The sequence below is a fragment of the Ambystoma mexicanum genome, chromosome 4p, assembly GCF_040938575.1.
Source record: "Ambystoma mexicanum isolate Mex_15411 chromosome 4p, UKY_AmexF1_1, whole genome shotgun sequence".
Lineage (NCBI taxonomy): Eukaryota > Metazoa > Chordata > Amphibia > Caudata > Ambystomatidae > Ambystoma > Ambystoma mexicanum.
The window spans coordinates 1,140,831,153-1,140,855,296 of NC_090927.1; the positions used below are offsets into that span (position 1 = coordinate 1,140,831,153).

Sequence of the window (24,144 nt, forward strand, 5' to 3'; positions counted from 1 at the left end):
AGAGATCCAGGCCCTTTCCTGCAAGCCCCCGTACTTGACTTTTCACGACACGAGGGTGGTGCTCAGGACGCACCCCTCCTTCATGCCCAAGGTGCCAGAAGCTCTCGGTCTGAAATGGTGTAATTTTCCTCCGCAGGTGAAAATCTCTTAGAAAAGTAGGCCACTGGATGCAATTGTCCTGTAACATTATGCCTCTGAGACAACGCTGCTTCCATTGCCACATTGGAAGCATCAGCCTCTACAAAAAATGGTTTGGAAGTATCAGGGTGAATCAAGATAGGAGAGGTAATGAATTTCTCCTTCAAAATTTGAAAAGCCTCATCAGCCTTAGCTTCCCAAACAAATGGAACTCCTTTTCGTAAAAGTCGAGTAATTGGAGCTACTAAACTGGCGAAGCCTTCAATGAATCTTCGGTAAAAATTGGCAAATCCCAAAAAGTTCTGGATCTCCTTCACCTTAGCTGGAGTAGGCCAATCACAAACCGCTTCCACCTTTTTTGGATTCATTTCCAGGCCACAAGGAGTGATCACAAATCCTAAAAATTCTACCGAATCCGTATGGAACTGACTCTTCTCCAATTTAGCGTAAAGATTATTCTCTATCAATTTCCTTAAAACCTGTCGAACGTGAATTTTATGTTTCTCCAAATTCTGGGAAAAAATCAAAATGTCGTCAATATAGACGATAACAAAAACATCAAGAAATTCCCGAAGAACCTCATCGATAAAAAATTGAAAAGCCGCTGGGGCATTGCAAAGACCGAAAGGCATCACTTGGTACTCGTACAGGCCAAATCTGGTTTTAAATGCCGTCTAACACTCATCCCCCTCTTGGATCCTTACAAGATGATAAGCTCCACGTAAATCCAACTTAGAAAATATGGTTGCACCTTGGATTTGGTTTAACATTTCTGAAATGAGAGGGAGAGGATACCGATTTTTTACTGTCATTCTATTTACTGCCCTGTAATCTATACAAGTTCTGAGAGAACCATCAGCTTTAGGCACAAAGAATAATGGTGAGGCTGCCGGCGATTGAGAGTGCCGAATAAATCCTTTACCCAAATTTTCCTTTAAATATTCTTTCAAATAATCATTCTCTTTTTCAGTCAAGGCATAAACCCTACTGCTTGGTAAAATAGCTCCAGTCTCCAACTCTATCTTGCAGTCAAAAGGTCTATGAGGAGGCAACTCTCCAGCTTCCTTTTCATCAAAAACATCCCAAAAATCCTGATAACAAGTTGGAAGTTCACCCACAACTGCTCCAATGTCAAAACCTATTGCCCCTCTTTCTGCAAGCGAGAATGAAACAGAATTCACAACTTTTTCTTTCTCTTCAAAAGATTCTCCTGAAAGACAATGTTCCTGACAAAAGGTTGATTCTAAGGATACAATTCTTGCACTCCAATCAATTCTGGGATTATGAAGTGTAAGCCAGGGCATACCCAAAATAATTTTCAAGATTAGCGCGTCAATTAACTCAAAAGAGATATTTTCTTTATGACCTCCAGTCATCTCCATCTCAAGTAACTCTGTATTATGAGTGATTGGACCTGAAGAAAGAGATGTCCCATCAACTGCTCTGATCTGCTCCATTTCTTTCTTAGCAACTATAGGAACACCTAGAGTTTTTGCCAATCCTCTATCCATAAAATTACCCGTAGCTCCTGAATCCATAATAATTGGCCCAGAACCTAAAAATACCTTTTCAAACATCAAGGATACGTTCACAGTTATGTGAGGAACCGCTGTCTGTATTAAGTTAGCCGCTTGTTGTACTCTGCCTGAAGATTTGGAGATCTTCTTGGGGGTAAAAGGACAGGTTTCAAGAAAATGACCACTCCTACCACAGTATAAGCACAAATTATTCTCTCTTCTTCTTGCCTTCTCTTCCTTGGACAACGGACCTCTCACCCGGCTCTGCTGGTCAATTATCTTTGACTTCACTTCTCTGTTCACCACCTCCACTTTAGGCCTCTCCATTCTTCCCGGAAACCTAACCTTTCCCTGAGTACGTCTACGCTCAGAATGTCTTTCTGTTAAACGAAAATCCAACTGTACCACCAAATCAATTAAGGCATCTAAAGTATTTGGTCGCCCCAAAACTCCAGCCAGAGCATCTTTTAACTCATCCTTTAAGCCCCTATAAAATAAGGAAGCCCTCTTCTCCTCTGGCCATTTACTTTCTAAAATTAAAGTTCTAAATTGAGTGATATAAGAAATCAACTCCTTTCCTCCCTGGCGCAGTTCCAGTAATTCTCCATCAACCTCTAAAGATAACTGTCTCTTATCAAACATTTTCTTAAATTCTGTCTGGAAAAGGGAATAATTATTCAAAGCCAAATTCTTTTGACTAACCAAAAGACTTCCCCACGGAGAAGCTTCTCCAGATAAATATGATAAGATGAATGTTACCTTTGAAGCATCTGTGGAAAACAACTCTGGACGACTTAGAAAATGCAATTCACACTGAGTCTGAAAAATTTGAAACTTTCTAGAATCTCCTAAGAAACGTTCTGGAGCTGCCAAAGGAACAGCCATAACTAAAGTTCCTAAACCTCTCTCTGCCCCCCTGGGAAGCCTAGGTTCTTGTTCTTCTCCTACTCTCACCAACTCGGGTGGGTTTCCTGCACCTTCCGAAACTTCAACTTCTCTTTCTTGTATTTGGGTTACCTTTAAATTTAACTCATCCATTCTTTGACAAAGACTTGAATACTCCTGATGAGCCACCCGTAACTCTTCTCTCATTTCCCTAACCATTACTCCCAATGCCTCCATGGTTGTCTCGTCGGGGTTCATAACAGCTTGGGCAGACACTTTTTTTTTTATTGGCCTTTCATACTGTCCTGCCGAGAACCTGGTGTCTGCAGAAGCTGCTGAACCCCCGACAATCCACCCAAAATGTGGCACTCTGAGCTGACATAAATATAACTGCTCAGTTTACCTCACTTTCAGGGGAAAGGGGGAAGGGACAAAGAAACAAACACCAGGCTGGAAGCTATCAACTCGCTGGTTCTTCACCTGTAGTTAAAACATAAACATGCAATATACCTCATTACTCATGGGTTACTATACTAACCTTAAACTCTAAATCCTTTACCAAAATAGTTTAAAAACCATACCTGGTACTTCTCTTCAGAATGCCCAGAGAAGTGATAAGCAGACAAGACTTCCTTACTTGTGGACCAGAATCTTGTAGATCATTCAGCCTTCTCAGTAGGTCCATGAATGTAATTTAACTTTGTAGTTAGTCTGCTCAACCCTAAGATTCTTGAACAAGGTCTTCAAATAAGTTTTAAGAAGTTCTTTTAAGTTCTTGTATTTATTTTTAATATTTTCTTTGTAGAGTGTCTTTTTCTCAGGAACGAATTGAACTTGCGATGGAATCTTCACGTGGAAAGCCAGCACATGCGCTAAAATCTAAAACCGCGGGAAAAATCACACGCGCTTTTCTCCAAATCGCGGGAAATACGCACTCGCGCTAAAGTCCAAGACGCGATAAAAAATTACACACGCTTTCCTCCAAGTCGCGGGAAATACGCACTCGTGCTGACAATTCAATTTGCGGGTAAACGCACTCGCGCTAAAGTCCAAGACGCGATAAAAATTACACGCGCTAAAGTCAAACTCACGAATAAATACGCATACGCGCAAATAACCAAATCGCAAGAAAAAACACACGCGCTTATTTTATCACGCAGATAAACCCTCGCGTAAACGAACAGTAAACGCGATTCCAAGGTTCACGCTCGCGCTTCACTCTCACGCGCTACGACACACGCGTGGGCTCAAAGTAACAGGAAAAATAAAACTCACGCGCTAGTTTGAATTGACATGTAGCGATAAAAACAAACGTACGCGCTTCAATCTTTTTAGATACAGATTTGCGATTTCAATCCCATAGATAAATATAACCTTTTTACAAAGTTCAACAAAACTGGAAGGTCACTTATCTTGTGAATAAGACTTGAAAACTTCTTTTCTCAGAAAAAATTGAAGTTTCTGACTCCTGTCCTGTGTCTCCACCAAACTCCAAACACGACTCCTGTTAGACTTTCAGATCTTCCGCTCAACTGCTAGAAACTTGTCACCCTTGACAAAGTTAAGCAGGAGCAACAAGGCACACAACCTCTCAGCTGGGCAAGGACGATGAAAGGCAGTTTAGAATGTTCATTGTCCTCCCTATAAACAATCCCCAGCCAATCAGAATTTAGACTGAGAACCTCCATCTTGGCTTGGGGCAATTTCCATAGACTGCAATGAAGGTTAAGGGCAAAATTGGCTGTTTAAAAATATAACCCATAATAACTTCCTAAAACCTTTCTATACTAAATATGTGTCTCCCATGACCCAATGTAAATGAGTATATGATACTGTATGTAAAGAATATGTCACTCCAACCTGACAGTACCTGACCGGCCATCACCTCCGCACGAAGAGTGGGAGAGATCCAGGCCCTTTCCTGCAAGCCCCCGTACTTGACTTTTCACGATACGAGGGTGGTGCTCAGGACGCACCCCTCCTTCATGCCCAAGGTGCCGTCGGACTTCCACCTCAACAAACCCTTGGTGTTGCCTGTTTTCTTCCCGTCGCCTTCGTCGCCGGCCGAAAGGACTTTGCACTCGCTGGATGTGGCTAGAGTGCTGAAGTTTTACGTGGACCGCACAAAGTGTTTTCGGAAAACGTCACAACTTTTTGTGAACTTTGGACCTGTCAATCAGGGGAAGGCTCTCTCAAAGGCCTCCATTTCCAGATGGCTCTCCGGCTGTATCATGTACTGTCATCGGTTGGCAAACCGACCGCTGCCTGGCCGTCCGAGAGCCCATTCCACCAGAGCGATCGCAGCTAACACAGCGTTCCTATCTGGTGTGCCCTTGCTGGACATCTGCAGGGCTGCTACGTGGAGGTCGACGCACACCTTCACGAAGTTCTACTGCGTCGATCGGGATTCCAGGGAGGAGTCCAGGGTCGGCCAAGCAGTGCTGCGCAATCTGTTCGCCTAAGGTGAGCCGGGTGAGGAGGTAAGAATTGCTTAATGTTGAGTTTGATGTAATGCTTAATGTTGAGCCTTTGCCACCTCCCGTGGTTGTGCATGTGTGTACTGCTATGTATTCTTTATTCATGAGCACGTGAATCCATGCCAGACCCCATGCTGGAGAAGGAACAAGTTACTTACCTGTAACTGTTGTTCTCCAGCATGGGTCTGGCATGGATTCACATGCGAACCCTCCCGCCTACCCCTCTGCGGCTCTTCACTTGGTCATACTGCCACTTCACGTGCTACCAAATCTGAAGATGGCTGCCAGAGGCGGGGCTTGGGTAGAGGGCAGTCATTGGCTGTGGTCAGTATGACGCAGAGATCAGTGATTGGTTGCTACTACGAAAGACAGATCAGAAACGAAACGGATACTGATTTTTCTTTACCGAGGATTCCCAGCCTGACGACAGGGAATATTCATGAGCATGTGAATCCATGCCAGACCCCATGCTGGAGAAATAGGGGGGTTGGGGTGGAATAAGAAGATATTTCGAATCTAGATTACAGATGGCAATTAAATGTCCACCACTTCTTTAGACAGAATCAATGCCTACATATCAAAAGCATTGATCTGTCTCCGCAGGATAGCTCAGGGGCAACGTGCTCGCCTTTAAAGCAAAACGACACGGAGCACCACAGGTTCGATCCCCGGGTCCGCGCTTAGAAACCTCTGGGTATTAAGCGGGTTATAAATAACCTATCATATCATATATCAAAACATACCTGTAAACAATGATGTGTTAGTCCAAATTGCAGGTTGGGAACGGCTCTTGCAAAGCTGGCTAGATAACCTTGCTCCACCTGGGATTGAGCAGGCTGAAGAAGCAATGACGGATTTTTACTTTCTTCTGCATGATGACATACAAAATGTGCAGGATGAAGACACATTCCTAATCCTCTGCCTCTCCTGGTGGACTTTGAAGCAAAGACTTTGCATCTGTCACGCTTAGCCTACTGCAATTGAGCTTTTCAGTAATTTTCAAGTCCAGCATCAAATCTGGGCGAGTGCTGCATGCATAATGTGCCAGTAAATATCCCCCCACTGAGCTGCTGCGCACAGGTGGCAGGGTGCTGTAGTAAAGCCCTGCTGCATTCTTGAGATTTGTCTTGTTTGCAAAAAAATCTGAAAGCCATTATTTTTTCACTCTGAGATTAGTTTTTTCGGCGCAGGTGGGCGTACTGTACATCAGCATGTCAACGAATGTGCAAGGCCTTCCGCTGAGTAAAGGGAGGGGGAGAGGAGGTACCATTAAAGGCTGCACTATAAATATAATACATAAATCAATAAAACAAGTGGAGGAGCCTATTTACAAAACATGCATGTGCCAAGAAATAATGCATTAACTGGTCTTATGCATATTCATTGATTACTACTTCCTGAACACTTGTCACAATGAATCTTCCAAACCATAAGGAAAAACCTCCTGCAATATGCCACAATCTACAGAAATCGCTTCCATGAAAAACACGGCAAAACAAAAGAACTATGCAAATACAGAACTGTGCACGTTTTATCCCAGTAGGCGTATATGAAAATAGAGGTACATGGACTATGCACTTGCATTTTCTTATTAAACAGAAGTTGCTATTTACCATGAAGGGAAATTTAAGTTATTACTGTAAGTTGGAGTGTAGTGGTCCTTCACACCATAATCAGAGCGAGAAGTAGGGGTAGCGCAGGGAGTCTAAGGTCAAAGCGCTTATTCGTCTTCCGATTCTACACTCATGCAGGCCATGGCACATCAGTAAACAGGGCCAAATTAGTGACCAGAGCTTTTCAGCTGTTGTGGTCTAGGATGAATGGAGAGCAGGCGGACAATGGTCTTGGGGATATCCTGCCAAACTTGACGAGGCATTCAGGATTTCCAAAGCCAGAAAGCCTGCATCAAAAGCTTTTCTCCCCTAGGCATCCAGTATTTCCCACTTCGGGACCACAGCTGCTTGCACCACAAGATGCTTTGGTGCAGAGTGCGTTCTTAGAAATAGGGGGTCAGCGAGAGCGGCTAGATGATTTTGCATCATGTCCATGTGTACAGACCGCACAGAAGCCGACCTGCACCTCTTTCTGAGGACTCCACTGAAAGGTAGTAAGAGAACCTTGCTGAACTCAGACGCTTTGATAGCTTTAGTAGTATATGCCTTGATGACCTCTTCAGTTGGCGTGGCCAGGCCCAGTGAGTCCACAGACCTTGAAATCACAGCTCAACAAGGGCTAAAATCAGGCCCTAGAGCAGACACTGCCAATGACCCCATCTCAGAGTGTGGAAAGGAATCCAAACCACTCGCCTTACGTAGTTAAATCCAAATTGCAACAAAGCTTCCTCTCTCTTGCCTTCAATCTCCGATTCCCCCAGCACGGTGCATACTCTAAAGGCTGAGCCTGATTGCATTGCATAGGGGTCTGCAAACATTGGCTCTCCCGATGTATTGCACTACAACTACCACCAACCCTAACCAGCATAGTCAAAAGTGAGGAATCATATTTCAAAACATCTGGGGAGCCGCAGTCTGCGGACTCCTGACATAGGCAACAAACTCCTCAAAGTTATCCCTGAATCTCCTGAAGGAGGCAGACCGGTCAAGGCTCTTGAAACATGATTCTTCTTAAAACCCTGACTCTGTTGGAGCCAACTGCACTAGCGCCACTGAAGCCAGACATATTGGTCTGGATGGAGCCGAGTGACCCAGTGCCCAAGACGCCAGTTCTCTTAGCACTGTACCAAGATGCAAGCCTTGTAGATGCAGTGTTTGGAATGGCTGGAGCGGTTCTTAGCAATGAGCGGCTGGGCTACGAGAGGAGCAACCAAGGAAGAGGCATGATCAAAGATTTTTCGCCGTGCCAATCTCAAACTCTTGCCTCTGGTGTAGATGAGGTCAGGAAAGAAGACTCCGGCTTGCCTCTCTTGACAAGTTGTGGTATGGAGTCCTCTGGCTAACACACCTGCCAGGGACTTCTTGAGTGAAGGTGCCACTTCTTATTGCTGTTTTTCATCGCTCTCTTCGGCCCATGAGCAGTGTCCCCAACCAGTGTCCTAGGTGTTGGCTTGGAGACCAAGGATACTCCCGAGTCACTAAAAGAAGCAGGTGGCAATCTGAAAATGTCTGGATCCAGACTGCGTCTGATGGATATATTTAAAAGGCTCAGAATCTGTGGGAAGCGCAAGGTTGGCATCATGGAAGGTGACACAGACAACCAAGGATTCAAGTTATACAAATTTTATTAACTCAAATGTCAGGATGGTGTCTCGCCTAATTTGCCCTATGGTAAGGTGGGATTTCCATACCTAAATTAAGGATAGTCTGTGTCTAAAGGTCCAAAACCAACTATCTGTCTGTGCCCAAACCTCTGCTTGCCCTCACAATAAACTAAGCAAACATGTGCAAAGTTGTTGTTCTTAACGAAATAGTGTTCAAACTCAAACAGAACCAGCTCTTCTCATTGGGGTTTCTCTTCCCCTTGTTTCAAATAAAGTTTGTATGGTAAACCTTCTGAAGTGGTTCACTAGTCAAAGATATTTCACTCCTTGAACAGTTCAAACGTACTTGACTTTCTTTAATTCATTGACTTTCTTTAATTCATTCAATGCAGTAGTCAAAATCGTCTCTCTGATAGTTTAGTTTGACATTCAAAACATGCTGCTTTTAACTACAGGCCCCATAAGGCCTTGCTTCTCTGGCAATGCTGGATTCACATTCAAACATGCTTGACTTTTGATTGCATGTTCCATAAATCTTTTCAACAAAAAGATATTGAGGCTCCCTTCCTGATGATTATAAGCATCTTCCACAAAAAGATAGATACTGGGGTTCCCTACCCCACACTTTTAACAAGAGCCTGTAATTTTAGAAATAGTCTCTCTGGGGTCAAGAAACTTAGTTTAAATATTCACAATCAAAACGTTCTTTATTTTATAGCAAAACCATTGCATTAATTATTCTGTAGCCCCTTCTGTATGTGTCCTCCTTCCACTGAGGTGCACAATCACTGCAGCATCATTTGCGGATACAATTGAATGTTCATTAAGGATTCAGAGACTTTCGACAACATATTTCTAATAACACAGCAAATACATGACCACGCTGTTACTTGGTATCTTACAAACAATTAAAAGTTGCTTTGAAGATGCAGAGACTTTCAACAATGTATCTCTTGTAACTCATTCAATTACGCGACCACTGCGCAACTTTGTATTTCAGGATTTCACAGTTCAACAATGTAATTGCTTCAGGGGAAAAGCTTGTATTCAGAAGTATACTGGGGATTGCCCTACTCCCAAAGGTATAATGTAAAAGGATCTAGAGAAAGTACCTTAAATCCAATGTCTTCCTCTGTAACAACCAATTCTAACAGTCCATCTTTTAATGAGTTTCAGGAAATAAATCCACCCATAAAATGAACTCAAATTGTTAAAAAAACGAACTTTGCTGGAGGGGCCTACAAGTCCGATAATCCCAGGAGTACTTGGAAGAGGGCTGAAGAGGCATGCAGTTGCAGCAGTCAGGCAATGAAGCCTAACAGCCCACACCTGAAGGAACCTGGGAGGCAGAAAAGGCACCCTCAGGTGCAGGCAATTGGAAGGAGCTGGAACTGTGAATGGAATGCGACCTGTAGCAGAAGCAGCAGAAGGAAGGAGGCACGCGGCAGGGAAAACCAAGTGGAAGGACAAGAGGGATGCCAGAATGCTGAGACAGCAGATTTCACCTGCTTGTTCTGAGAGGGTCCTGCTCCCCCAAACTCTGAAGTACAGAGGCTGCACAGCAGAAGGCGAGCAGGAGAGCAGTCTTTCCCCACGTGAGCCCAATTGCTGTGATTGCCGTGCAGTGAAGGTGCTAGAGACGGAGGCGAGGAGCTGTTGTCAAGCCATGGGTCCCAGGAGCGAGAGGGGCTCCAAAGACATGTGGCTGGACCAGAGACACCTTCACAGAGGAAGGGTGTGGGCATCTAAAAATCTACAAGCAGTTGAAGTCGTGGAAGATGATGTGGAAGCAGTGCAACTCGCAGAGCAAGTATTAAAGATGCCGGCAAGTGAAGCACAGCATTCTAATACCTTGCGCAAGCATTGCCGGCAACAGTATCCAGTTCCCTATTCACACACGTATGGTTTTAAGTGGTTTTAAAGTGAGCAGAAGTTGTTAGTTTAAGCTGCGATACCCGAACAATGGAAATGTAGCACTTACGTATAATATGAAAATCCTTTTACTCGCGTGAAAAGCAAACACTGCTTAAACCCATTGTTCAACCTTTAAAAGACTCTTGCTGTCTACAGGAGTGGTTGCGTGTGCCCAATTGCGATTCTCAAAGGAGGACTGAACGTTATCCTTCACTTTATACAGGAATACAATTCAATACTAATCTTTCAACTCTGAAAACTACACTTAGAAATGGTCATGTGTGCCTAATTGTAACTCCTAAAGAAAGACGGGATTCTATTCTTTACTTTAATGTGGCATACCTTTCATATATAAGAAGTTAAAGTGTATATATCATTGAAGAACAGAACAAGCATTGCTCAAGCCAAGAGTATCCCAATATTAACAGTGAAACCAGCCTTTCTCAGAGTGAAAAGCAATCTACTTGTTACTGTGAAGTTACTAACAATTCAACTGGCCTACAATACAAGGTGTGCAAGCATTACCTGAAGCTAGGAGAGCAGCACCAAGGCTTCTAGGTAATTACTTGGGCTAATAGCTGGCAGAAAGGTGCAGGTACAGTTGGAGCCGGGACACTGGCTGCTTGTAAAGACTATTTTGAAGTGGACACAACCTGTAGTACCAGAGACTCTGGAAGACGGAGAGGTGAGTCTTAAGGTACACTGAGGTTGTTATTGTGGCAGACAGACAAGAGACGCAAAGAGGCTGTCCTTTTTGAAGAGCGACATTCAGAGGAAGAGTACCTTCTCTACTTGAAGGCATTGAAGTACTTTAAATTATATCTTGTCGAAGCCTGTCTAGAAGTACAAATCGCTGAGCTACGGTTGTATATCTGGTTGTCAGTAGATGCAACACTATAGTAATCTAAAGAAGGTGGAGTACTGTGAGACAAAGGTGACTATTCTCATGGTGAATCAAGTAGGAGTGAAGTTGTTGAGGTGGAAGCAGCAGCACTGAAGTAATCCAGGTATATGTATCACTTTGAATTCTAAAATTGAAACTAAGGAAATATTAACTGTTAAACAAGAACTACATATCACTGACAGTTGTGGATATTGCATTTCTTTTTGAACTGTGGCACTTCTTCTTGAAGAGGTGACAAAGCATCGTGGCTGGGGTTACCATGGGTGCTATTCACTGGAATTGGAAAGTGGATATTCCACCAAGGAGAATAGATCTGCCCTCATTGGAACTTTGGTTAACTAACTTTGACTTTGAAACATCAAGAACTGATTTGAGACATTTATTTCTTTGATTAAACATTAGCAGAATTAACTATGAATCCTGGGGAAAGGAAATTACCCAGGACTTTAGAAGGTTATGCAGAAACTGAGAATGTTGTTCTGGTCATGTTGTATTGCCATATATTTTCTTTGTGTATTTGTTGCTTAGGGTGAGAGCCAGTTATCAAGTGTTTTCCCTTAGCCTTGGTTAGGGAGAAAAATCCTCAGCAGAGTAGGGAAAGCAAGCCATTTTTTATCATATTTCTTTTGAGAATAAAATGGCATGTTTTCATAAATCATTACTGACCCCTCACACAACACGCAAAGAATGTGTCTGAAATATGTTTGGCAGCAAAGTTAAGTGAGAAGGCCCGGTGCTGCAGTGCAGTGAAATAGACTGACAGATTTACCTGATTCCTGCTCAAGGATAGCAAAATGGCACCCTTCTGCTTTAGTGCTCGTCTTGGTATTGAAGTGGAAATCCAATATCTTTAATGCTATCTCTAAACCTTTACAGGTCTCTGTTCCCACTTCCTCATCAGTTAATTCTGGGAGGGCTTTGTATATTCTCTGCCCTTCATATCCTAAGAAATGCATTTAATGGGAAACTGTTCTGTCAATGCCATATCCGATACCACCCGTAGCCTCGATGGGAACCCAAAAATTATTTTTTCCTTGAATTCACTTCACTTAGAGGGACGTATGGTATGCATGAAAACGCAGGGTCCGACGGGTCAGAAATGTGAGTTGGACAACTTTAATGAAATGGCTAAAGTTAAAAACTATTTACAAAGAAACAGGTTGGATAAACCTCACTATCCCTATCCTGATGAGGATTTCCCTGCCTAAACACTAACAAAAGGATATCTGACCCTCACACTTGTACAACATATCAAGCAAAAAGGAAATATATGGAAATTCAATTTAATAGTGATATGTAACAAACGATCTGATTCACAATAGGATACATGTTTCTTCTTATAAACTGGGTGAGGTTCCCTTCCCCAGACCTGAACCAAGGGTTTTTCTCCACAGTTCAAAAAGAAACAAGGAAATCCAGTTTAGCACAAAGTACCAACACAGTTCTTAAGGCTCGATACTCAATCACACAAAGTTTTGTTTTTCCATTAAAGTATCTCAAGAAATCGCAAGTTCCCACTCCTCCTGAAATAAGAACTGTCTCACATTTGTCTTCTCCAAGCAAGCAACAACACTTGTGTTGATTAGGATAATTGTCACTTTCTTCGGGCTTCAGAAAGAAATAAACTATTTCAACTCTTCCTGGAGTAAGAACAGGTTGGTTTCAAACGAATTGTCGTTTATCTTCACAATTTTTCTTCAAATGTTATGAGACAATCATGAGTTGTTGTTAAAACCACAGTTCAGCCTTGCATCAACTACTATCTGGATCCTTCCTTTTCCAGACTCTTTGAGGAAATTTCTTCATGCCCGATGGGTATACTCGCCTGCCCGTCTACTTCTTCAACAAGAACAGAAAGGTGCTTCAGTGGTAACTTCAAACTTATAGAAAAAACAACTTCATTAGGCTTTAGCATCAAACTTTAGACAGTTTGCGCAGAAAACAAGGAACCAACTTAGAGCTCTTTAAGACTTCTTGGCAACTATGCTCCTCTATCTCTGGATAACCTTCTCCAGAAGGGCAGCCTGTTTGCACCTTTATTTCCCCTCTGTACCAACAACCAAATAATGACCAACAGGTAGTCTCACTTTTCCTCGAGCTTGTCTTTGGCAATGTATCTGTAAGTCATAGCACATAAGCAGTATGTCTAACAATCATTAAGCTTCTCAATCTTCCCCTTTTGCCTTCAGTACTGTTTGATGCATTGGTATTGCGGACTGGTAATACACTCTTAGCTTGGCTATTGCCTGCAAGTTTCTAAACCATTTACAGCTTTCCCATGAGGTTCTTAGGCCTTTCACACGCACATGGACTCATTTATACAGTCATTTAATTTCAATAAGTACCACTTTTGTTGGTTTTGTTTAGTTAAGTATCCAAAATCACTGCTACTGTTGCTTTCACTCACTCGTGAGTGAATCAGCCCGCCGTGAACACACAGACTTCGTTGGAGCGCTCCGGAGTCACTTGCAAGCTGTGAACTCACCGTGTAAGTCGTTCGATTACGCTCTGCTTGGTGTTTGCAGTTCTTCAATACTTGTGGCTCTCTCGCAGTCGGTTGGACAGCTTCCACTGATCCTCCTCTGCTCATGCCACTGATGAATGGAGCCTCTGCTGCTCTGGAGAGGGTCAGGAGCAACTTAGCCACCTGGAACCACCACAGAGGGAACGCTTCCCTCGCTAATGCTCGTTTGTGCTACATGAACTCTGCACAAAGTTTACCAGGCAAGAGTCTCCTCTTCACGCTTCCCGCTGTGCAACCTCTTCACCAAGAAGAGTCCCAGGCCAAGACTCTCTAAGAAGCCGCCATGGCTTGTTGCGTTTCTGTGGTCCTGACGTATTCTCTCGCCACAGCCTTACCTCTCAGCTGTGATCACGGCCCCCGCTGCCGCTTCTTCAACTGCTCTGCTTCTCTCGCTAATGCCTGCACCAGAGGTGGTTTTTAAGCCACCCAGTCCCCTTAAGATGCAGGTATTTTGCACCAATTAGGAGATCCCTCCCAGCGTAGTGTTCCTATGCATCCCTCCTCCTCGTCCCAGTACTGAGGTAATTCTGGGACTTGAAGTCCCTAGCAACAGTTGGAAAACCTACAACTCTTTCTACTTTGCAACAAAGATCAAAAGATTAGGGTTTCAGGGACAGTGAAACAGGCGAGTGTCCCCTTCCTCCTGATCCGTTTCCTGCCTCATGTGACCCTCCTGCAGAACACTGTCCCGAGGGTCGGATAAGGAAGCATCTGCCTTCCACCGGTCACAAGGTCGGTCCCAGGTCTAGGTTTTGAGGGGAATCGTTACTGATTCATCACAAGGGCCTGGCACATTTTATATGGAGAGGAGACGCAGGGTAGGTTTCCATCACCATGTTCTGTGCACACACAAACATACAGTTTTAATCAGCAGACAAGCCATTACCAAGAGAAGATGGTACCCATATGAAATCTGCTTGGATATCTGTGATGCATTAACCCCCGGGAACTTTGAAATCAATGAACAATCGCTGTTTGAGCAGTAGTGTCTGATGGTCAACACTGTGCCGTGCAGTAAGATGTTACCAAATGTATCAGCCTGTGTATACTACCTCTGTGCCTATGGGATTCATTAGGGGAAGGGGAGAGGAGGGCGGGGGGAGGGCGCGGGTGAAGTTTTGGCCACCACAGTGACCCATAGTTATGGTTCTATGTTACCTGTTCATAAAAAAATGCAATAAACAAAGTTTTAAAAAAATGCAGTAAGGACAAGTCATGTAGGAGTGAGTTGTGGCTATTATCACCACACTGTTGCTGTTCCTTAACTTGAAAAAAATCTACAAACCAAGGTGGCTGCCATGAAGTAGGGAGAAATGAACTACACCTAGTCGCTTCTGCCTTTCCATGGTGGCCACTGCCGTGACGAGATGCACCAGGAACACTGAGTGTTCCCGCTGCCAGCGAGAGACAACGGAGCACCAGGTAATGGGGCAAGGGATGTGGAATTTGGGTTGAGGAGAAGGATGGGAAAGGGAGCATGGAGTTGCGGTGCAGTTACCTGAATTCCCAGCGGGGAAGCTGGAAGCTCCCCGCTTACGAGAAGGCTCTGAGGGGGCGGGGGGGGGGGGATTTACTGTGCACTATCACCACCGCAGTGGTCCCCTGGCGGCTCTGAAAAAAGGGAGAAGAGGGGGTTAGTTAGTGGGAATAAGATGGAAAAGAGCAAGAGAGCGGTGATGTGCTGTTGGCAGCCTCAGCCCGGTGGGTCCATTGGCTGGGCTTGGGGTGTTTTACGGCCGGTAGTCATTGTGTGCTGTTGTGCAAGTCTATGTGTGGTTTGTTTTGTTGTTGCAGAGTAGTGACGTTTGTGGGGATTGCTGTGTTTAGGCTTGTGGTTGTGTTTGGTTAGAGTTTGAGAGGTGTATGCAGAAGGATGAAGTTGTTAGTAGATTGGTTCGTTGGCATTGCAGTCCTTGCAATTGTGTCTAGGTGTGAGGCCTGCTATCATTCACTACTCCATCCAAGCGTGGCATCCGCCATCACTCACAGCTTCATCCGAATATAGCACATGCGAACACTCACAATCCCGTCCATGTCTCTATCTAGATGCGACGGGTATTCTGATTGGCTTGGAGACTGCACCCCCACCGGGTGGCTAATAAAATATATAAGAGTAGAGAAAGCCAGTGCACGTCTGCCAATGCATGTTTCTCCTCTCCCACAAGGATTTGTCAAGGCAGTATTATAGAAGAGGCCCATTGTATGTATCCAAAATTCTTAAAGGGACAGCATGCAGATATATGCTTTAATGCATTCACTCAAAAATCACAATGTTTAAATATTTAAAGTAAAGATTTGCCTATTCAAGACAAAATGCTTTTGTGCCCATCTCCATCACACACTTGTCAATACAACGGATATAATACAAATTCATGCTTCAACACAAAGGATGATGGTACCTGCTCAAGAAGCTGCCGTAACCGTTGAAGCTGCGACTCCAGTTGTGTGTTGTGTTCTTCCAATATCTGCATTCTGGCTTCCAGGCGGCCCTTGTGCTGTCGAAGAAGCTTGGCCTCTGCTATAAGCTCGGTGTCTTCAGGAGAGTGCTGCGTGGATAGCAACGAGTCTGGGGGCGAAGACGGGGGAATCATTCCCTTTCTCAAATGCTGCTCTTTTAACTGGTCATATTCCACCTGTAAGCTCCTAACACGAAGACAGAAAAACCGAGAGATGAGGTACATGTCATATAAAATAACTAACAATAATTGAACAATGAAGGCGCTGCAGCGGGATCAACCACTTGTATGCTGCATTCAAGATGGGCAAAATAAATCAGTAGGCAATATACAGCAATAAAGCAAAATACCTTGTTTAATAGATATTGTAAGCAACACCAAAGATGATTTTGTGGTCTCTTATATACTTATATGCTAGAATAGACTCCTAGACTAAACTCTTGTTCCTTCGGCTCTCTTATTTAATGTCTATTGGATACAATCGTCTCTTACGAGCTTTGAGGTATCAGTTTCCATTGAGCCTCTGACGGGTATCATCTGTGTAGTCTTAAAATGAATGCTCAAAAGGTCAGATGAAGGGGAAGATTGATATATGTATGTGTGCATGGGCTGTATACAGTACAATCCAAACTGGGAAGCAGCAGAGCTGTGTTAGCTAAAAAGCCCCCTTTTGCCTGATGAGGAAATGTACGTTTAGCTGGCTTTTATGAATTTTGTACTTCATTTTTTGCTGCCAATCAGACCTAATCCCAAACCTGACAGAGGGTGGGGCTTTGTTTTTAATATACTCGGTCATAAGCACCTCAATGATTTTTAGGGGTGATAGCCCAAAGATACACCATAGTATCCAATCCAAGAGAAGGAACCCCCCCAACCTCCCAGCCCCCTTGTGTACGTCATGTTTCTAGGCTGGTGGTAGGTCTTCTGCTTGTGAAAAATGGCTCCACTAAGTGGAAATAACTTTACCTGGCTTGCCCCTTTTTAACTCCCGCCAACATTTCAGACAATGGAGGCAGTCTTTCTTTGCCTCGAAGATCAGATGGGTCACAGGACTATTATGTGTCTGTGTGTCTACTTGTGTGCATATCTGTGGCCATATTTGCCCATTGGATGACTGCATTCTATGACTCAGGGCTGTAGTCAGCCTTAAACCGGTTCTGACTGGCATATTTAGATTCCTATCGCGGAGGGATGGTCTGCCACTTGCTGTCCACTCCTTTTCGTTTGAACGATACTTGGTGTGATATCGGGTGCTTTCACTTAATGCCTCCCGAGGGGGCGAGGAGGGGGACAAAAGTAGATCCCCTTAACTACTCCCCTTTTCAACTGCTGGAACTCAATTAGCTGAACTCCTGGAAGGCCTCCTGCTCGATGGAGGACTTAAGCGCTGTACCAGCATCCTTTGATATTTCACAAAATCAGACGGCTAAAATGGGTGCCCCCATCTTAACAGGACCCCAAAGACTCTCTGTGCCATACCAACCAGAGTTTCTTCATCCATGGACATCAGGAAAATGCCTTTGTTGCATATGCCCATCTGGTAGCTCCAGGGGCTTTGCTACCATTTATCCTGCAACGGCAGCGCCAAGCTCACCCAACAGTGCTTATGTGGCTGGCCCTTCTTTGGTGCGACTTTGCAAGAAAATCTTCAATAATCATTCTTCATCCGGGTCTTCTCAAGCCAATCCCAGCCTTAAAAGCCAAATGCTCCACCAGAGGATGACGGAGGAACCTTGCTGCAGTACCTAACACAGTGTCACCGCCTTTCAGCTTCTCTGGCTCAGTCTCCCAACCAAAGAACCACAGAATCTCAAAAATCAACCTTTGCAAGGATCTTGGGATCTCTCCTGCACTGGTGTGTCGTCGCAGTAACCTAAGGTGATTGCCAAATGACATACACTGTGATGCCTCTACAAACGACCGAACTGCTTTTTTGATCCAGGGTGTTGCTCTCCCGACACTCTGGGATGCTTGCAAGTCTTTTCTCACTGAATTTGTCTTCTCTGGGTCCCCCTTTTCATCGCCAAGCGCCGTCTGTAGGCTAAAATCTACTGGAACATCAGAAACCACTCATTTGGACATTTCTGCAGAATGTAACTCATTCCCTCAAATATCTGCCAACATCTGCAAAACTGGTTCCCTTTGGCCTCTTCCCATACTTTTTGGCCTATATAAGAAAAAGTATTTTACTAACCTGTGATTGCATATTCCCTACCAGGAAAGGCTCTTCACTTAACTCAAAGTAAGAACAATTTGTTAAACTGTTGCTAATTATCTACTACAGTGTTGCCCTTATTTTTAACCACATTTTCTTTACGCGCCAGTGTAGTGTTTTACCTCTTGTTTTTTACTATACAAAGATTATATTCTTATGCAAATATAGTGAATGGGTATTCTTTGATCTGGTATTGTGTGCACTGTACCTGCCAACCACCCCACTCCACCTCCTGAGCCTTAGACCTGGGCTGTTCTGCCACTCTACCATTTAGGCAGCCTGGTGAGCTTGAGGGAATCACTGGCACCCCAAAGTCAGAACAATCCTCCTCACACGCTGTACATAGGAGATGCATCCAGGGAGATACAAGTAAGGGTGCCGGGTAGCAGGAGAGTTGGGATGGGACTGGGTCACTCATGAAGGGCCTGAAGACTCCACTTTTCATAGAACATCCCGCCAATTGCTGATGCTCAACCATACTTTTGCTCCCCTGGAACTGCCCTCCCAACCCCCTGCCCTGCTCCCCTGTATTTTAAGGGATAGCAGATAAAGAGGGATCCTGGAGGGACTCTGCATGTTAGAGCATGGAAAAAGAAGAAGGGTCAAGCAGGGACTGTGCTGGCGAGGAACATGCGAAGCAGACAGTGAATTAAATTCCTGTGCCGCAGTGCAAGCTCACAATACCTTTGCTCTTCTTCCAAGTCTGCGATGATGCGCTCCAGCTCTCCTCGCTCTTCCCTCTCGACGGACTTCAGGATCTGGGCGGGACTTTGGGGCTGACTCATCGGCGACTCGCCTCCCAGAGTTAGGCAGTACTGCTGAATGAGGGCATGCTCGTCCTCCCTGGGGATGAGAGAGACCGAGATAAAACCAACTGATGCACACACACACAGGCGCCAATGCCTTCACTGGACGCCCATTGGCAAACAGTCTCCACCATGCCTCTGATCTGCATGCCACATTTGCAAAGATTTCTGCTTTCCTCTTCCACACTGCACTATTGCCACATAGTACACAGGTCCGCTCAGCGAGCCATCTGAAAAAGATTGCAATGTAGAAAGGAACTTAACCTAATTTAGCAAAGTGTGCTCAAGAGAGCACTTGAACATAGCTTGTGTGTTTCTAAAGAGACCGCTATTAAGAGCAGTAATCCAGTACGCTTACATGGCCTTCATCCAAAAGTAATGGGGATGGGAAGGCAGCACTTCAGCTAGTAGAAAATACATGAAAATGACGACAGGATGTTAAACATCTGCCAAATGCGCCATAGCATAGATGCAGTAGCTGCTAGCAAAACACTTCACGCTTCCAGCAGTGCACGGAAGCCTTTGTTTTAAGCGATTAAACACAGTAGGACATGTAGAATGCCCAGGAGTGAACCTTCGAAAATACAATTTTGATTACACATTAAGAGAGTGTTTCTGTGCCCACATTGACCTTCAGGGCCATGGTGAGGGAGGTAGGGGCGGGAAACCAGTCCATTTGAGAACTGTTTCATGACGCAATAATTACTAATCAAGTGTTGTTCAGATTTTCCGATTTTATCTTATTTGGAAAATTATTCTGGGAAAATCACAATAGAAAAGAGTCATCCTTGCTCAGCATCTGACAATGTATCATGTAATATTTTCAGCAGTCCTGGGAAAACCGGGGAACAGCAGTTTGGAGATATGTGAGGGAAGCACTAGTGACGCGCTTGGCGCTCCTGCGCATACACCCTTCTGTAGTAATAGGCTAGCTCCTGATTTAGATTCTCCCAGCTCAACCAGAATAAAATAGCCTAGCCAATGGCCTTCGCGCGTCCTGTGGCTTTCCTTTATCGAGCTATGTTACCTCAACACCATACGCTTTACTGTGACATTGCTTGGCACGCAAAATCATTTCACCCACATTTTGCAGCTCATCATTCTGTAACACCCGCCTTTACCTGCAGACTCACTTTACACTTCACTTAAAACAAGATACACTGGTACCAAAGACGATGCGCATTCGTGTGCTCTCAGACAAGCTTGCAGTGCTAGGAGGCCAGACCAGTGGCAAACTTGTGCAAGAGCAATAAAAACCAAGAACGTCATAAAAATCGTTTCAGGCGTCGAATTCCCCCTGCTTCCAAGTGCTGTAATGATGGAGGAATATTACAGAGGCTGCCATAGCCCTTTAGCAGGACCTACAGCACTGTAGGGCAGCCGAGGTCAACGCTGCGATTAGCACCCCCAAATAATTAATGAAAAAACTATCACTTGTAAATGTGTTCTTTGAACGACAAAAACAGTACCCATCATGGCCACCATGGGGGAAAAAGGAAAGGTGCCCCTTTTCTATGTTCACGCATTGCAGTGGAAGTAGGACAGCAAAGTATAAGGGACAGTAGAAGATGGGTACATTTGGATTTAGTTTGGGTTAAAAATGTTATAGTGAAGGGTGCAGATAATGCAGGTTTCTACTGGCAGACAGTGCCCACGTTATGAGCAATTTCATTTGAGGACACTCGCGACCATTGTGCCATAGCTTTATAGACAGGGAAGGTTCATTATCGCAAGTTAATAGCAGTCTCCACGTTATTGCATGAGGGGGAGGTGAGTTGTGCCAATTTATATGACGATGTCGGAGATCTGACGAAATATGGTCAATGTCCAGTTCTGTCAGGGGTGGCTTGACCATAATGGGTGAATGAGCGCCCACCTGCTAATATCCTCACCCATTAATGGAGGAGCCACAGGTTAAACCCTTGACAGTTTATGTTCCCCAATGCGCATGTCCAAAGGACCATGCAAGGCGGGGGGCGTTTTGCACATTGGGGATGCAGGCTATGCAACTGCATTTTGAAGGTGCAAAGGAGCGCTGCGGGCCCCCCCTCCCCCATCTACTCAGACTTTGAGACTGAACAGGACTGCCATAAACAGGATGTTAGCCAGAAAGCGGCTGGTTGGAGTTACAATGCCTTTGAGAACAAACTTCAGTCCAGGCCAACCACTGTTATGAGAGTGAATGTAGGACTGACAACATGGCCGGAGCAACAAACATCAGCGTTTTTATAGTGCCAGTTAGAGCATAAAAGCAAGGGGGTGAAGGGGGGGGGGGGGAAGAGTTCCTGATACTGTCAATCCAAGACCTTTTTGAACTTCTACTAGAAGCCCTGGATACCAGTCAACACTACAAATAAAAGATCTAAAAAGCACACCATAAAATGGAGGGTTGTCTATCAATTCACCTGACCAATACAAATGAATGTATAAAAGATATGGAGATACTAGGGTCAAGAAGAACTAGGTAATCCTTGCCATCAAAGAAAAAGGCTGGAATAAGGACTCATGGGGTAAACCTCCGAGGAACTAAAAACCTAATTTACTCGTTGGGAAAACAGGCACCCTATTTCCTGTCAAAGTAACAAAACAACTGAAGCTTTAGTACATATTCCGGCACATGTGGACAGGTGAGGAGGGGATGCATGACAGCCGAGAATAGAGAGCTCCACCTGAGGAACACGGTCTCAAAGGAAGAGGGTGACCCAGATTAAATTAACCCCATTAATGGACCACACACTCTAGGATTACTGTTAGGCCAACACAAGTCTTTCCTAAAGCTTAGGCGTGGAGAGTCCACATGAAGTCTCAAATGGAAACTGAAATGAGCCCAGGAGTAACTCAATTAGCAATATGGATGGAATACTGTGGCCGCCAATCACCACAAAAACCTGCTGCTTACCGTGTTTTCATCGCGGCCACTTTACATATTGACTTTTTAACTGGGTAGTGTTCACCGCAGATGTATCTTTGCTGATGTAAAAAAAACAAAAAAAACATGTGTTGCGTATTTGGGCATGGTGACTGGGGGTGGGGGTGGAATGGAGAGATGATGGGGTGGGTTAGATGGGAGTTGGGAGAAAGTGTAAAGTGGCCATAATGAAAACACGTGGAACCAAACCTGCCCAGAGAGAAGAAATGCCAAATACTGATGAGTATTCCGTGGAAAATAACCCGTAGACCTGTACTAGGATTTTCAAGGTTGAAGCCAGGGTATTCTGATGCATACTCAAAAGTTCACAAATCACTTGACATTTTGGAGGCACATTTTCTAAACGTATAAATCAACAAAGAAGGGCACTCGGTGAAGAAACAATCGTCGCGTGACTAGAGGTATGTCAAGCGAGTAATAAGGAGTGATATTTTCCTTGTAGAAAAGCATCCATGTCATTGTATGTTGGAAGTTTGTACAGTGTTATTTAGTCCTCTCGCTCTGCATAGTTTAAAGTGTGTACGAAGAAAATAAGGCATAAATAAGGCGTGCATGAAACGCTTAAGAAAATATAGGTCGCCTTTGATGATTCAACTAACATCTGGGCGAGCATGGATGTTAATATTTATAGGAATCGAGATGTACCCAGCATCTGAGAAACTAAACATTGCTACACTGAATGTCTCCAGAGTGAACACGTTTGGAAAAAACGCTAGCTATTTCAAATCGTCGCTATGTTTGACACTTCACCAGACTAGGATATTCAGAAAGCTTACAAACTTAAGCTACGTATTAAAATCCGAGCCAAAATAAACACTTTAAAAAACCAAAAGCCCACTGAAACAATCATGACAAAACTCCTCCTGAAGCAATCATAATGCACAAAGCTGGATGTAGGGTGTGAGCAGCAGCCAGGCCTCATTTACACAACAAGCCTGCAACAACAAGTGATCAGATGAAGATTTAAGGCACTAGGCCAAGAGCACACAGAAGAACTGCCGAATGACATTTCATGTCACAGCAATTTTCTGTCAATCATGTGCACACATTAGGAAGCCAGTTGTCAAACCTGCACTTAATGTATTTACAGTGATTGACAGACTCTGCGTGCAGAGAACGAAGATGTTCCACGTACATCATGCCATGCAAAAATATCACTAGAGGAAATGAATGAAAATTGAGGGTAAAACGAAGTGGCAGGAGAACGACAATGCAGTAGACAATCGAATTTAAGTGCCCCATGGATATTATTAAGTAAAGGTAAGAATCTAGATCATTCTAGGTTATAAACACACACACAAACACCCCCACACTATCTACGATAGGTTTCCCCGTAGGAAGGGTCTTCTACCAGTCTACCTAAGTTGCTTTCCCTGCTACAAGAATCGTCATACATACTTGTGCTTCAAATTGAATCAGTTGCATACCAAAGAGGACCAATCATTGGTCTAGGGGCACACTTGTGGCTTCTCCTCTTGAACCCCTGTTTTGTCAATTTTGTAATTCTAAGTCTACTTCTGAAACATTGAACTGTTGTGCTTTGGCGGCAACTCAAACCATCTCCTTTCCGAGGGAATAGGACAGCTTCACTTGCGACTATTCAAAAGGATCTACTGTAGGCGACAACATATACTTAATTATTGCACTTGTTCGTTTTTTGCATGAAATTGAATCAATGATGTCCGTTGTATTAATTTTGTTCCCCATTTTGAATATGTAACATAACTTTCTGATTTTTAATCTAGATGATTGTAGGTTATAAACACGCACAGACACACCCACACCATCTGTAAATAACAAGGATACATTGATCTCCATGAACCATGTCACTTCATGCATTCCAAATCTCATTATTATATCGTTGCACATGCCAACATTTGTATAGATCTCCCACTAAAAGAGTTTTCATCATTCTATGGCAAGACCAGAGGCTCATTATTATTATTATGCTCTTGCTTTACTTATTGGGCAGCAAAGTACAAACTTCAACGTTAGAACAACAAAACTACAACACCCAACATGAACAGAAGATAACTGTAGTCCAAACTCGATTGCCCTATGATGCATCATGTGATATCCTCTTCCAATGATAATTCTCAGAACCTCATAACTAAACACCTCTAATCCTCACTGTCTCTTTCTTTGCTGCTGGAACAGCAGAT

General features: G+C 44.0%; 1 protein-coding gene across 8 annotated transcripts in view; it reads right to left on the reverse strand.

Annotated features, from left to right (window-relative positions):
* Window positions 1–24,144, reverse strand: part of UTRN (utrophin) — a 2,010,688-nt gene that overhangs the window by 63,604 nt on the left and 1,922,940 nt on the right. For all 8 annotated transcript variants that reach the window (XM_069606729.1, XM_069606726.1, XM_069606725.1 and 5 more), the window contains 2 exons: window positions 18,932–19,090; window positions 15,976–16,219 (listed from right to left, as the gene is read on the reverse strand). In XM_069606729.1, the coding sequence (XP_069462830.1) occupies window positions 15,976–16,219; window positions 18,932–19,090 (403 nt within the window). The remainder of the gene's footprint in view (window positions 1–15,975; window positions 16,220–18,931; window positions 19,091–24,144) is intronic.